The sequence below is a fragment of the Kogia breviceps genome, chromosome 3, assembly GCF_026419965.1.
Source record: "Kogia breviceps isolate mKogBre1 chromosome 3, mKogBre1 haplotype 1, whole genome shotgun sequence".
NCBI lineage: Eukaryota > Metazoa > Chordata > Mammalia > Artiodactyla > Physeteridae > Kogia > Kogia breviceps.
The window spans coordinates 38,270,637-38,285,216 of NC_081312.1; the positions used below are offsets into that span (position 1 = coordinate 38,270,637).

The 14,580-nt window shown below is 41.6% G+C and overlaps 1 protein-coding gene across 1 annotated transcript; it reads left to right on the forward strand.

Annotated features, from left to right (window-relative positions):
• The first annotated feature begins 7,532 nt into the window (after positions 1-7,532).
• On the forward strand, positions 7,533-12,153 carry GPHB5 (glycoprotein hormone subunit beta 5). Its single transcript, XM_059059111.2, has 2 exons — positions 7,533-7,736; positions 11,965-12,153. Exons 1-2 carry the CDS (start codon positions 7,533-7,535, stop codon positions 12,151-12,153), a joined length of 393 nt encoding a protein of 130 aa, XP_058915094.2.
• Positions 12,154-14,580: the final 2,427 nt, after the last annotated feature.

A 14,580-nucleotide genomic window follows, 5' to 3' on the forward strand; every position in this document is an offset into this window, starting at 1 on the left:
AGCTTTGTAGTATAGTCTGAAGCCTGGAAGGGTTATGCCTCCTGCTTTGGTCCTTTTCCTCAGTATTGCTTTGGCAATTCTGTGTCTTTTATGGTTCCATATAAATTTTAGACTTACTTGTTCTAGTTCTGTGAAAAATGTCATGGGTAATTTGATAAGGATCACATTAAATCTGTAGATTGCTTTGGGCAGTATGGCCATTTTAGCAATATTAAGTCTTCCAATCCAAGAGCATGGGATATCTTTCCATTTCTTTGAATCATCTTAAATTTCCTTTATAAATGTTTTATAGTTCTCAGCATAAAAGTCTTTAACCCCCTTAGTCAGGTTTATTCCTAAGTTTTTTACTTTTTTTGATGCAATTTGTTTTTTTTTACATTCCCTTTCTGATATTTCATTGTTAGTGTAAAGAAGTGCAACTGATTTCTGTATGTTAATCTTGTATCCTGTTACCTTGCTGAATTTGTTTGATCAGTTCTAGTAGTTTTTGTGTGGAGTCTTTAGGGTTTTCTATATATAGTATCATGTCAAAAGAGTCTGCTCTTAACTCTAATGGTGGAGTCGTGTGGTTTCCTCTGCTTGAAATGAATTCTCTCCCAACTTGCTAGAGTCACCTTGATAGGAAATAATCTAAGGTCTCCTAGCACCCAATCTCCATTTTTACCACTGTATTTACCCCACTTAATATTATATTGATTTTTTTAAGCTTCTAATTCTTTTTATTTCTTAACAGTAATACTTAACATTAACTTTATTTTTTTATGAATAATACTTTTTTCATTAAAAAAATTGAGATATATTTGACATTAACATTGTATTAGTTTTAGTGGTACAACATGATGATCTGATATATAAAATGATTACTACATTAACTTTAGTTAACATCCCTCACTACACATAGTTACAAAATTTTTTTTCTCGTGATGAGAACTTTGAAGATCTACCTACTCTCGTTTCAACTTTCAAATATACAACACAGTGTTGCTAACTATAGTCATCATTATGAACATTACATCCGCAGGACTCATTTATTCATACAGAGACATCCTGTGTCCCGTTCATCCAGTTTCCCTCAGGGATTTTTTATACTTAAAACTGTAGTACAATATTATATTATCAGGGTATTGACATTGATATAATCACCCATCTTGTTTACATTTACTCAGTTTACTTATATCTGTGTATGTGTGTATATTTAATTCTATGCAATTTTATTACATGTTTTGTTCATTTATTTACCACCACGGTCAAGAGCAGAACATTTTTATCATCACAAAAATCCTACATTTGCCCCTTGTAACCACACCCACTTCCTTCCTATCTCTGGGTCTCCTTGACCACTGGCAACCACTAGTCTGTTCTCCATCTCTAGAATCTTGTCATTTCAAGAATGTTATATAAATGGAATCATACAGTATATAACTTTTTAAGATTGGCTTTTTCACTCCCCACGATTCTCCAGAGATTCATGAGTTGTTGTGTGTTCATTCCCTATTATTGCTGTGTAGGATTCCAGGATATGGATGGACCACAGTTTGTTTAACCATTCACCTGTTGAAGGACACCTGAGTTGTTTCCAGTTTGGGGCTATTATGAATAAAGCTGCTATGAACATTTGTACAGGTTTTTATGTGAACATAAATTTCTGTATCTCTGGGATAAATGCCCAAGAGTACAATATCTGGGCCATATGTATGTTGGTTTATTTATTACCCTCACTAGACTTTTGACTCTTTGGGGGCAGGTTCTTAGCTCTGTTCATATTTGCATCACATGTACTTAGCATGTGTCTGACACACGGTAACATTCAATAAAATATGGAAGGACAGAAAGAAGGAAGGAAGAGGAGATAAAGAAAGGGAAGGAGGAAGGAAATCTATCATTACTCTCAGTTGTTAGCTATTCCACCTTCATGCCTCTCAACATCATCTTTTTATTTATTTTTAATGAACCCAGTGACTTCAGTGCTAGACAGTGCTTGGCACATAGTAGTAGCTTAATAAATATGTGTTAAGTTATATAATGAGAACTCTGGAGAGTAGAACAGCTCTCCTCTTCTCCGTCTCCAATCTCACATCACCCTGCTCCATCTCTCAAGCGTAAGCATTGGCGCACACAGGCACACACACGCATTCTGGGGCCGTGATCCTAGGAACCTTTTTCTGGAACAAAGCCAATAACTAACAAATGAGGTGCTGTTGTTTCAAAGCTTAGCTAACAACAACCTTGGCCTTGTCTGTGCAACTGCCTAGGGAATTACAAATGAAGGATTTGGGGACCCAGCAGCTTTGTGGACTCATTCCAATGAGAATACAAGATGCACTTGAAATAAAGAATGATTCTTTGTGACTCATTAAGCTCCTCTCTGTTCCTCTCTATTGGGCATGTGTCTGCCATGCCCTGCAAATCTATGACATTCAAAAGTGGAAGAGTCAGGCGGAAATAAAAACATTCCACTTCAGCTCCTAAACCATGTTCCCCTTAATCTGAAATAAATCTGTGACAACTGACAGATACTTCTTTCAGAAAATTGTGGAGAAAGGCTTGACTTGCCCTAGTAAATCAGACACAGGCCTTCATTATTTTTAGTCTTGTTAGAAAAAAACGTTACCATAGCAACTGCACCATCATCTAGGGCAAATGTTATCCCTTTAAATCAATAAAATGAAGAGCTGTCCCACAAATATCCAGTGCTTCCAAAGGAAGAAATGACTTTTCAATAAAATTAATTTCTTTCAAGACTTCACCATTCATCTTCATTTGTAATCCCAGAGTTTTTTCCCCATCTAAATAAGGGATATTAAAAGCAAAATTCAACTTTGTAAAATCCAAGGCTGACTTTTCTTGTATCTGTTTGCAGAAAATCATTAATTCTATTATTTCCTTGGAACACGTAGCTTCATTTGTGGCTTTTTTATTCATCCACAGGAGGCATCATGCTAATTAATTTGGCCCTTGGACAGAGCATTGTGAATTCTGAGAGGACAACGTGGAGAAATGTATCAGAGCACACATGTCTTTTCTCAACTCTTAAGAGATCATTGTAAGTGATGCAGAAGACAGCAGAGTTCTTGTGGGAGCTCACTTAGTACCTGTGGGACAGAGGTTGGCTCAGTTAGTTTGACTCCATCCTTGGTCAGAACTGAAATTGTTTGGGAGTATTCATGACGATTTATTAATATATTAAAACTTGGTACTGTGATAAAGCTTGCATCCACGAAGTGAGAGATTTGGACCTTAAAAATTAAATCTAATATGTCAGACCTTTTTTCCTACTTAAAAATGTGTCAATTTTGGTGTCAGCTCAAAGCATCGCAGGCTGTGGGGAAGCATGGTTGGTACCTACCCATGTCTCCTGGTTTCAGAATTCTTAGAAGGTCTCCTAGCCTCCAAAGACTTTGCTTCCTCTATTTTCAGACTCGTATTTTTTTTTCACATTTAATACCTTTGAAATCAGGATATGCCTAATAATTAATGGACATAATTTTTTATTGGCAGATTTTTATTTCTTAGAGGTACACACAATGATGATGGGGAAAAAAGTAAAACATTTATTGCCTGCTTATCAGATATCAAGCACTGAGATAAGAAATTTATAGACATTATTTTATAGGAGGCTCACATGAACCCTATGAAGGAAGCATTTTCAGTTTTGTAGAAAACAAACTCAGTGTGTTATGAGACTCCAAGATCACAAGCTGGCAGGTGTCAGAGTCAGACAAACACAAATCTAGATGACTTTATGGTAATATGAACCTTTGGATTCTCCATCTGACTTGGCCTCAGCTTGTTATCTTCATAAATAATTTTGCAAACATTTAAATTCTGGTGCTAGGAAGGACCTTATGAGTCATAAGTTCCAACCCCATCATGTTGCAGAAGAGGAAACTGAGGCTGAGAGAAGTAACTTGCCCAAGGCAGTCACAAAAGAAGCTGTGCCACTGAGAATCAGCATGGCTAGGCCAGGGAAGGGAGCTACCAGGCTCTTGCAATATCTCCATCTCCTGCACAGAGTGTACACTCCCTGGTCCTCCCCGTCTGGGGCTGCCCACCCTGGAGCAGGCCTCAACCTTTCAAGGCACTGACACTCAGCTCATTCCTCTGTTTTGACGCTCCCCTAGACCTCAAGATGATTGCTCTCCTATGCCCCTTCTCTCCTCTCCTTACCCCTAGTGAACTTGTATCTTGTGACTCATCTTCCAAGGTAACAATGAATCCATGTGAAGATAATGGAACAAGATGAGAGAAGATTCCCTAGGGCCTGTGCTTGGAGACATCGTGCACATCTTTGCTACAACAAGAGAGGGACTTTAGTGGTGGGAACATCAACAGGAATGGAAGGGAAGGTGGCAGATACAGGCTAAATGGAAGGGAAGGTGGCAGATAGAGATCCTGAGATATTCTGCAGGTATTAGGGCCTTAAGTAGCCTTAGAAATCACACAGCAACCTCTCACTGCCTCTAGAGAGGCAGGTGGCATGGCACAGTGCACGGATTGCAAAAAGGTGGCATCCGTATACCATTCCCCTTTCCTACACTCATGATGATGTTGGTGGGCCACAGCCTTCTGCACTGGGAATGGATTCAAGGGCCTTTCTTAACTCGGCGTTCCAGGTGGCACCTTCAATTGACTGCAGTTGATTACGGGGATGAAACAAACCTATTTGCCATCCTCAGTGCTGTCAAAGTCTTTGAAGGCAGGTAGCTTACAAAATAACTGAGCCTCCATTTCTCCCAGTGGAAAAAGGAGATATTAATCTTTGATTTACAGAATTGTTATAAGATTTAGAGATAACATATGTAAGAGCACAGCAGATACCATGGAGTCTGGTACATAGTAGGTGCTCAGTGACTATCAGTTGTCATTCTTATGAAGTTAATGCTGATGGGGAGTAGTCAGGATGCCCCAGCTCTGCATTATAAGGAAGTTGGGGGTTGTGAAAGAACGGTACTCTTGGCCTCCCTTTGTTGTCTTTCTTTATCTTGTGACATTGCAGACACAGGTATGAAAGTTTCAGGTCTCGTCTAAAAGGGTTGAACAGTCTCAGGTCAGGATGGCAGCTCACCGCTGATTGGCTAGCTCTTGGCCCAGCAAGTTAGGACTCTCACGCCAGGTAAGCAGTCTGTCCCTATAGTACCCCAGGTCTGGTTATGCTACTCACAGGCTGAAGGGCTGAAGAAAGTCCTTTATTCCAAGTCTAGTTCAATTTCTATAAAATATATATAATAATCTGAGCCTAGAGATGGGTGTATTGAAGGTATAGTGATAGATTCACTAGGGGTTATTATATGTTTTGAAACAAAAATCAAACCCTTAATGAGTAGCATGTTTATTTAAAGAACACCTTTCTCTGCACAAAATAGAAATGTTTTAACTTCTTTATTTTGTATCATTTATTTCTTTAATGTGCCTCTTAAATGTCTTGGGCTATGTCATTATTAGCTATGATATGTAAACTCCTAAAGGCAAGCATGATGTTTGCTTCGTTTATTTTTTAGAGCACCCCGAATAATGCCATGAACAATGAGGTTTTTTTCATCCATTTACATGCTACAGTTGCAGACTGGAATATAAACTGTATCTCACACTCATAAAGAATACCATTTCATTCTTAGTTTAGACTTTTAAGAACCTGAAATCAAACGAAACAGTTCCATTACAACAGCATTGAATATCCTTACATGTAGCACAAATGGATACTTATTGGTTTATTTTAATTTTTAAAGTATCAATATTAATTGACCTTCTATTACAAAAGCCTGCCCCAAGTAGAAAATGTGAAAAATGCTGAAAACTACTTAGAAAAAAAGTCATTTCTAAGTACCATGCTGGAAGATAATCATGTTGAACATCTTAATATTTTTTTTCCTGTGTGATTCATTTTAAAGTGTTATTAATATGATCTAATCCTTAACTCATTTTAAGACATTCAAATGTTTCTTCTCACTGTGATTTTCATCCTTTCAGTTAGTGATCCCATGTTCTCTCCAGGAAGAATTATTGTTTTGTCATCTTTCAATATATTGAAATGTGTTGTGAGTTAAAGGAAAGAGTTTGCCATGAGCTGCTGGTGACTGCCTCCTGTTTCGAAGGAAAGTTGTGGTTACCGCGAAGGAAAATCTAATCCATCTTGCCCCAGTGCACTTGGTCTCCCAGAGCCAGGTGAACTACCTTTGACTGTTTCCCTAGGATTATGTCACCCACCAAGGTAACTTTCTGTTTCAGTAGGCGATGTTAAGAAACAAAACAACACCCTTTAAATTAATCACTTTTGGAAAATAGAGAATGGCTTTATATCCCAAGGCTTTGAAGTGTTTAGTGGTTCCTGTAAGGCTCTGCCTCCCTTTTGTTTTGATTGACGAGACCTTTCCTATATATTTGAGCAATCAAGCAGCCCAGTAACAGAGGGTAGAGGCATTTACCCAGAGCAAACTTGTACCGCTCGCTCGTTGTGACTTTCCAAAGTCTTGGGTGCAAGTTTCAGCTTTAAAGAAGAGGTAGCTCCGGTAAAATCAGGTAGGTGCTTCTCCATACTTGTAACTTCATTCTACTTGAGGGTAAGTCCAGTTAGCCTTGCTAAGGTGACAGATCAGAAGTAGGAACTGGGAGATCAGTTTGGGAATAAGTAACTTTGCAGCCAGTTTTAAGTCATAATGAATCGGGGGTGTTCTATAAGTGTAGTGTCCACCCTCATTTCAACATCTAGGTATGTTCCGTCTGGTGGGCCAAGCATGAAAGGAGTGACTCTCGCTCCTGAAAAAGCAGAGGAAATGACCAAGACCCAGAGAGGATAGACAGTAGATTGGTAGTTGACTGGGGTTATGTTTTAAATACCTGTGATGCTTTCCATCATTTGGATTTAAATTCACTCACTCCGAGGTGCCTATTAGAGTGGAGGTTAGACCAGAGGGAATTTGTAGCAAGTAGGACACATTCTTATGAATGGCCACCAAGTCAGGTGTGAGGGTTCACATCTGCATATCCAAGTTTTGTGGTGGGTTGGGTTAGTAGCAATACGTATGGAGCATACAATTATTGTTTATTTACCTCCCCCCCTCCATTCCCCATCCATGACATTGGAAATATAATTGTGAGTACATCATGTAACATAATTCCAAATACCCTGATCTGAATAAAAAGAATTTGTGTATATTCCTGTATTATGTTAGGATATGCATTACTTTTGGTGTTACTCATATTCTGTGTTCATTTTGAAGAGACGATTGGGACAAACTTCTTTCACCCACAAGTCAAGTCCAGCAGGTGGAATGCTATAAGGAAAAGCCTGAGGATGCCCTTGGAGGGTTGGATGTCTAGTGAGCTCAGTGGGTCCATGGAATCCATACTGGAGCCACTTGGAGGAAACTTTGGGCATTTGTGTTGGAGTTCGTGGGCATTTACAATTTCTTGGCTCATTTCTCCGGAAATGCTAAGAGTGATGTCCCTTTGATAGTGGCCACATTGATGGCACTCCCATGGAGGCAGCTGGATCTGTTAATAAACTCTTTTTCCTCTCCCTCTCGGGGAACAGTATGAGGCTGGCATACCTCTTCCTTGGCCCCGCGGCCCTCCTCCTCCTGGCTGGCTGCGGCTGTGTCCTCAGCACCACCGGCGGGAACCTGCGCACATTTGTGGGCTGTGCGGTGAGAGAGTTTACTTTCCTGGCCAAGAAGCCGGGCTGCAGGGGCCTTCGGATCACCACGGATGCCTGCTGGGGCCGCTGTGAAACCTGGGAGGTGAGTCCCAAGACAGGCCTAGGTGGCAACGCCTTCAGGGCCAGCCCCTTGGCCTGCTTCTTAAGTATTCACTTTTTAATCAAATGAGATAGAGCTGGGGTATCTACGTTTTCCTGTGGATCAAACAAACAAACAAACAAACACAAAACAACTACATGGTATCCTCCAAAAATAATCTGAAAGAAACAAGATACTGCCCTTCTAACAAAGCCATTGATACAATTAATAATTTGATTGACACAGGGTTGCCTACTGGGGAATCATCTCTGGGAGGTCAAGATGTGCTATCTTTCAACGTATTTTATAGATGACATGGAAGAATTCAATTGGTGGCTGACTGCAGAGTCATGTAGGGGGTCAGTGGAAAGTTCGCAGTAAATGCTTGGTGCAAGCTTGTAACCCAAACTCTTCCCTGTATTCCTCCACCAGTGAAAAAGCCAGCCAGTTACCGAGAGAGGCCCTAAGCTAAATAGCAGGCGAGGGCGGGTCCTCAGCCCCTCCTTCAGTGCCCCATCCACAGCCCTACTCTCTTCCCACCCCCTGGAGTAATTCCTGGGGCCCCTCAGGGATTATCACTGACAGATCCCTTAAGGCCCTTCATATACTATTATACCCAGCTTTTTAAGAGACAATACATTTAAAATGGGATAAGAATCTCAAAATTAGAACCCTACTGGGCTGAGAGGAGGAGATGTTTGAGGCCTGAGGAGAAACAGGGCCTTTCAGCATCCCATCAGATCACACCATATAGTGACTGCTGCCTCTTCCCACTAGGGCTAGAGTTGGCTCCTAATGAAGCAATAGATCTGATTTTGTCACCCTGACTCCAAAAACTGTTAATGACCACCAAGTACTGCAAATCCAATAACCAACTTTAAGGTCCTCAGCAATATGGCATCTGCCTATTTCCCCAGTGACTACACATATTCTTAGTTCTGCCTAAGGGATTGGATTCTTTTTTTTTTTTTAACATCTTTATTGGAGTAGAGTTGTTTTACAATGGTGTGTTAGTTTCTGCTGTATAACAAAGTGAATCAGCTATATGCATATGTATAGCCCCGTATCTCCTCCCTCTTGCGTCTCCCTCCCTCCCACCCTCCCTATCCCAGCCCTCTAGGTGGTCACACAAAGCACAGAGCAGATCTCCCTGTGCTAAGCGGCTGCTTCCCACTAGCTATCTGTTTTACATTTGGTAGTGTATATATGCCCATGCCACTCTCTCACTTCGTCACCGCTTACCCTTCCCCCTCCCCGTGTCCTCAAGTCCATTCTCTACGTCTGCAAAGAGACTGGATTTTAAAGGTTTTATTCAATGCTTCTCACGAAATCATACTTTTGGTCCTTTTCTCATATTCCTGCTCGTGTTTATTCCTCGGTGCCTGCCTCCAGTGCCCACTCCTCTAAGCCTTTTCTGACTCTCTGCTCAGCCCATGGCCATCGTCTGCTTTTTGTCTTATTTCCTCCCCCCTCCCCACAGTAGGTTTTAAGTGTTTTGAGGGCAGAGGTTCATTCTTGTGCCTTTCACAGCTCTTGTCAAATGACATGTACAAACAAGGCATTCGATAAATGTTGAACTATAAGGGATGGATCCCTTCCTGGAGTCATACATCCTCTCGCCTAACTGAGCCAACTTAGAAGTCCACAAGCACATGAGAAGACACTGCCATTAGGAAAAGTATCCTTCTGTTCAGGGACTCAGAGAGCAACCTGCTGTAGCTTGGATAAAATTATGGCCCCGTGATTGGAATTGGACTATGGTGATGAAACCTCTAGCTTAAATGAAATGACCCCACCAAATTCACTTCGTTTTTTTTCCCATCATTCAGGGGCTTGAGACCTAACAGTGAGATGAAAATTCGGTTGTTGCAGATACTGTGGCTGTCACATGACATCAGACTTATGCGGGGAAACTTTCTTGTGTTCAGGGCGTTTTCTCGCAGTGCCTTCCCCTGCTCACAGCTGTGTCAGGCTATTTGGAGCTCTCTCTGGGCCAAAATCTCAAGTTACCATTTCCCCTTAATTCAATCCATCTTCTCTTGTCCTTATAAATCAGTGAACGGCTTTAATTGGGTAATGGTGACCCGCAGGAGGTTAGGGACTCTGCTCTCACTGGAGAAATGGAAGCTCTGAGCCTATGAAAGAGCGAGATTCTCCTTAATGTCAGCCAGCTTTTATTTATGCCTTTACTGTGCTCTGAAAAGGGAGGTTACATATAGAAAATAAAGAAAAGAATGAGATTTAGTTTCTCCACAATCTGAACGTTTCTGAAATACAAAGCACTTATTTTTGGTAATTTAGCTGGGAAGGCTGTCTGAAAATAAGGGTGTTCATGACGACAAAGTGGCTGGATTTACTTTGAAGGTGGAACTATTGCTGAAAATAGCCTTTGTTCCTGGTCTGGGTTTAGGGTTACCAGAGTTAGCAAAAAAACCCAACCAAACCAAGCCAGGAGGCCACCTAAATTTGAATGTCACATAAACAACTGTTTTTTTCTTTTTGATATAAGTCTGTCCCATGCAATATTTGGGACATACTTACACTAAAAAAAAATAGTTGTATATTTGATATTTAGATTTTACTTGGCATCCTGTATTTTATCTGGCAAGGCTGCCTGGGATTCCAGATTACTGAGGGTAGGAGGACATGAAACGAACTGAGAAAGGGTAAAATGTTACCTGAGAAATAGGAGGAAGAAGTGCATATTCAGTTCAACTCTTCTACATGGTCCTTGACAGAGGCAAAGCCATTTTTTCCATGACATGCATGTAAGAACTTCATCCTGGGCCTCCATTAAACATATTTCATTTGCCCAGGACAAGTGAAGCTGTTGTCCTCGGAAAGCTTGTTGGTTGTTATTTTTATTATTATTGAATACTTCCTTACTCTTATAATTGCTCTGATAAGAACAATAGATTACATTTACTGAACACTTACTTGGTGCTCGGCAGGTATTACATACGCCATCTTACCTTATCTCCACAACAAGGCTGGGAGGTAGGTATTTTGTTTTACAGGTGAGGAATCTGAGGCTTCAAGAAGTTAAGTGGATTTTCCAAGGTCTCCAGCAAGTGACAGAATAGGGAATTCAAGCTCAGTGGCTCTGACTGCAGGGTTTGAGATTTTAACTACTACTTTGTGCTGGTTTCCTGATCTATAAGCTCTGTTTATCAAAATGAACTTTGGAGGCACAATTTCTAAAAGGTGAAGGAAGGAAGTGAATCCCTCGATTATCAGAACCAGCGCACAGGACATTCAGGAACCTGCCTTGCTCTGTTTTCTTTCACTGATTCAACAAATATTGTTGAGAACCTCCAGGGTGCCAGGTATCTCTAGGGAGTAGAGGCACAGCAGTGAGTAAAACGGGCAAAAATCCCTGTCTTAATGCAGTTTTCTTTCTAGAGTGGGAAAAATACAACACAAATAAATAAAGTGCATAATATGTCACAGGGTGTTAGCAAATGCTACGGAGAAAAATAAAGCAGGAGGAGGGAGAGGAAGTGTCAGCGTGGGAGGGGAAACTTGGCGACTTTCAATAGGATGGTCAGGAAAGGCTTTCCTGGGAGGGTGATGTTTGAACAAAAACCTAAGGTTGAAGAAGGAGTCAATCACAAGGGAGAAGAGAGTTCCAGGCAGAGTGACTAGCGAAGGCAAAGGTCCTGGGGTGGCACTGTTCCCGGTGGGTTTGGGGAAAAAGCAGGAGACTGTTGCGGCTCGAGCAGAGTGAGGAAGCCAGCAAGACGGCGTCACTGGGGACATGTCAGAGGTGAAGGTGCAGGGAAGGTGATGTAGGGTCTTGAGGGTGATTGTAAGATCTTTGACTTTTGCTCCGAATGAGATAGGAAATCATAGAGACTTTGAGCAGAGGGGAGATAGGATCTTACATTTTAAAAGGATCTCTTGGGGCTGCCCTGTCATAAATAGACTATAGGGGGTAAAAGAAGAAGTGAGGGGACCAGTTAGAAGGCTTTTGCAATGATCAAGACTATTCATTTGCTAAGTATTTATTTAGTACCTACTCTGTGCCATGGGCTCTTCTGGCAGTTCAGGATACTAGAGTGAACAAAACCACCTTCCTGCTTTCAGGAATTTGCTTTCTACCGGGAGGAAACATATTAGCAAGTAAAGAAATGAATAACAAGCTAGTCTCTGATAGTGATAAATGGTACCAAGAAAATGAAACACGATGCTATGTTCTAATGGGTCTTCTGTTTTCTACCTGTGGGGACAGAAGCCCATTCTGGAACCCCCCTACATTGAAGCCCATCATCGAGTCTGTACCTACAATGAGACCAAACAGGTGACGGTCAAGCTGCCCAACTGTGCGCCGGGAGTCGACCCCTTCTACACCTACCCCGTGGCTGTCCGCTGTGACTGCGGGGCCTGCTCCACTGCCACCACGGAGTGTGAGACCATCTGAAGCTGGGCGACCCTCAGAACACAGCTGGCGGCCTGCGGCCTCACGGACCCACCTGCACGGGCAGCACTAGCAGCTATACCCCCTGCACTCAAGGACTGTTTAATTTCGACCCTACTTGTGGAGGAGGTTACCTGTCTCCCTTCCCCTCCCTCAGGTGCAAGGCCGAGGCAGCATACTTATGCTAAAATTGCAAAACAACCTTTGTGCCTTTGCTAAAATAATTTCTCTGGTCCACACACTGCAAATTAATTTTTCTTTACCTTGAATCTCAGAACATAATTCATATATCACAACCCTCCTCCAATTTGGATTTTTAATAAGCCAATATTTTAAATGCATTGGACGTAATTAGGAAATGGGCCTAGAAAGACTTTAAATTCTCATGCCTTATGTAATGACGGGGCTCCAACTGGATTTATGATTAAAGCGCCAGAAATTAATAAAACCAATGTTTTAGTCCTCATGGCCTCCAAGAAAATCCACTTGCAATCTCCCTTAGAGAAAATACTTTCTTTTCCTTTTAACTGAGCAATTACCGACACAAGAAATAGAGACTGCTCAGACTAAAAAAGGGAGGACAATAGAGGCTCAAACTGAAAGGTGTCTGGATTTGGGTGATTCTTTTCCCAAGCAAAAATTCCCAGAGTCCCTTTAAGATCCTTAAAAAGAGCCCCCTTTGTGAATAAAAAAATTCAGAAAAAATATGTAATCAGAGCTATCATATACACTTAAAAAAAAACGTATGAAACTAAACTCATTTTAGACTCATGTGATGCTCTCCCAAAGCCATGCCCCAAATGATCAATCACAATTATTCTTTCCAACTGGGCATATTTTAAATTTAAATTGTAAGTTTTTGAACTCAAAAGTTTTACATGTTTGTAGGGGTAAAACTGTACTGCTGACTCAGAGGAAAAAGTCTGTGATTGTCTAGCTCTTGCCCTTGCTAAAATCTTACAGCAGCTGATTCTCTGTGACTTTAAAAAAAAAAACCACTCTAATGTTATACAGGTGTCTTTAATTCTGACATTTTTGGGGTTGAAATGAACCTTGTTCCTTTTTCACATTATGCCAGGAAAATCTGTATTAATGCCAATAAAGCATGTCCTCTGTCTTTTGAATTCATGAAAACTTTCAAAAAAGTCTTTTTCATCTTTAAGACCCTTGGAATAATAACAACAGCACACTTAAAATGAACCGTGAGGTTATTTTTACTTGCATATTAATTTAGGATGTCATATTTAGTAAGGGACACCGACTGGGTACCATGAGTCCCAAAGGTGGCTCAATCTGTATTCACATCCCTGGCATTTCGTCACTAGGAACCAGGGGTCCTCCTTGAATGAGGAATCAATGAGTCCCCATGAAAACAGTAAAGCAAATGTTAGGATTGATGGTCCAGGACTGGGATGCTGAGGTGGACGACCAGGAACTAAGGACAAGAGCAAAATCCATCCCAACCTTCAGTGTAGATCTGTTGGTAGGCAAGAGTCACTGTAACATGAGAAGTACTTGAGTGCCTTGGGGTCTCTGCTGGGGTGGAGGCTGGGGATTAAGGATAATACTGGATGGCACCACTCAGGTGTTTTCAACCCACCCCTAAGAACTTCCCTCAGGCGTTTCTGGGAGAAAAAGCTACTTCTTAAAGAAATTTAGGGAAAAAAGCAGAAGCAGGAAGAGCTTGCCAGAATTTGAGAAAAGATGACTGTAGCATCCTTCAGGTTCCTGGTGGGAAACAAATGATATACTGCGGTTGCAAATTGAGGAGAATTCAATGAAGAGACTATTTACAAATGTGAAGACAGAGTTAAGGAAACCCACAAGGGGGTGGTGAAACACTCCTAAACACTTGTTTGAAGCAATGGGTAACCTAGGGTGAAGGACCAGGAAGAAGTGATGATCAGGCCCCATAGACAACAGTAGGAGGGGAATGCGTGACAGGGGCTGTGGCCTTTCATAGGAGGATGCAGCCATTACCAGTCTGAGGCCTGGGAAGGAGGGAGGTGAGCAAATACTTCAGCCTCACTCTGCTCCCATGCCCTGATCTTCTGCCGAAGCAAATGGGAAGGCAGAGAGTAAGGGAGCCCATTGGTTCAGCTCATAAATGTTGGTAGCCTGGGAAGCAGGTAGGAGAAGGGTGGATCTAAGGGGGCCAGTGGATAAAATCACCCATAGGTACCTTTTGGGAAGCGGAGCCGGAATGCCATAGGCAGTAGTGTTGGCCGCGAGAGCCATAAACCCTGCAGCATCACAATTACTAAGACTCCTCTGTGATGAATTGGGATGGGATACACGTGGAAAGGTATGTGCTGGCTAATACAATATTGACAACATTTGAGAGAGGTGGGAACAATGGTAATTATCAGGGCTGTGGATTAATTGGTTGTTGAGTGCAATCAAAGCACTCAGGGCTTTGATTGCCCTGAG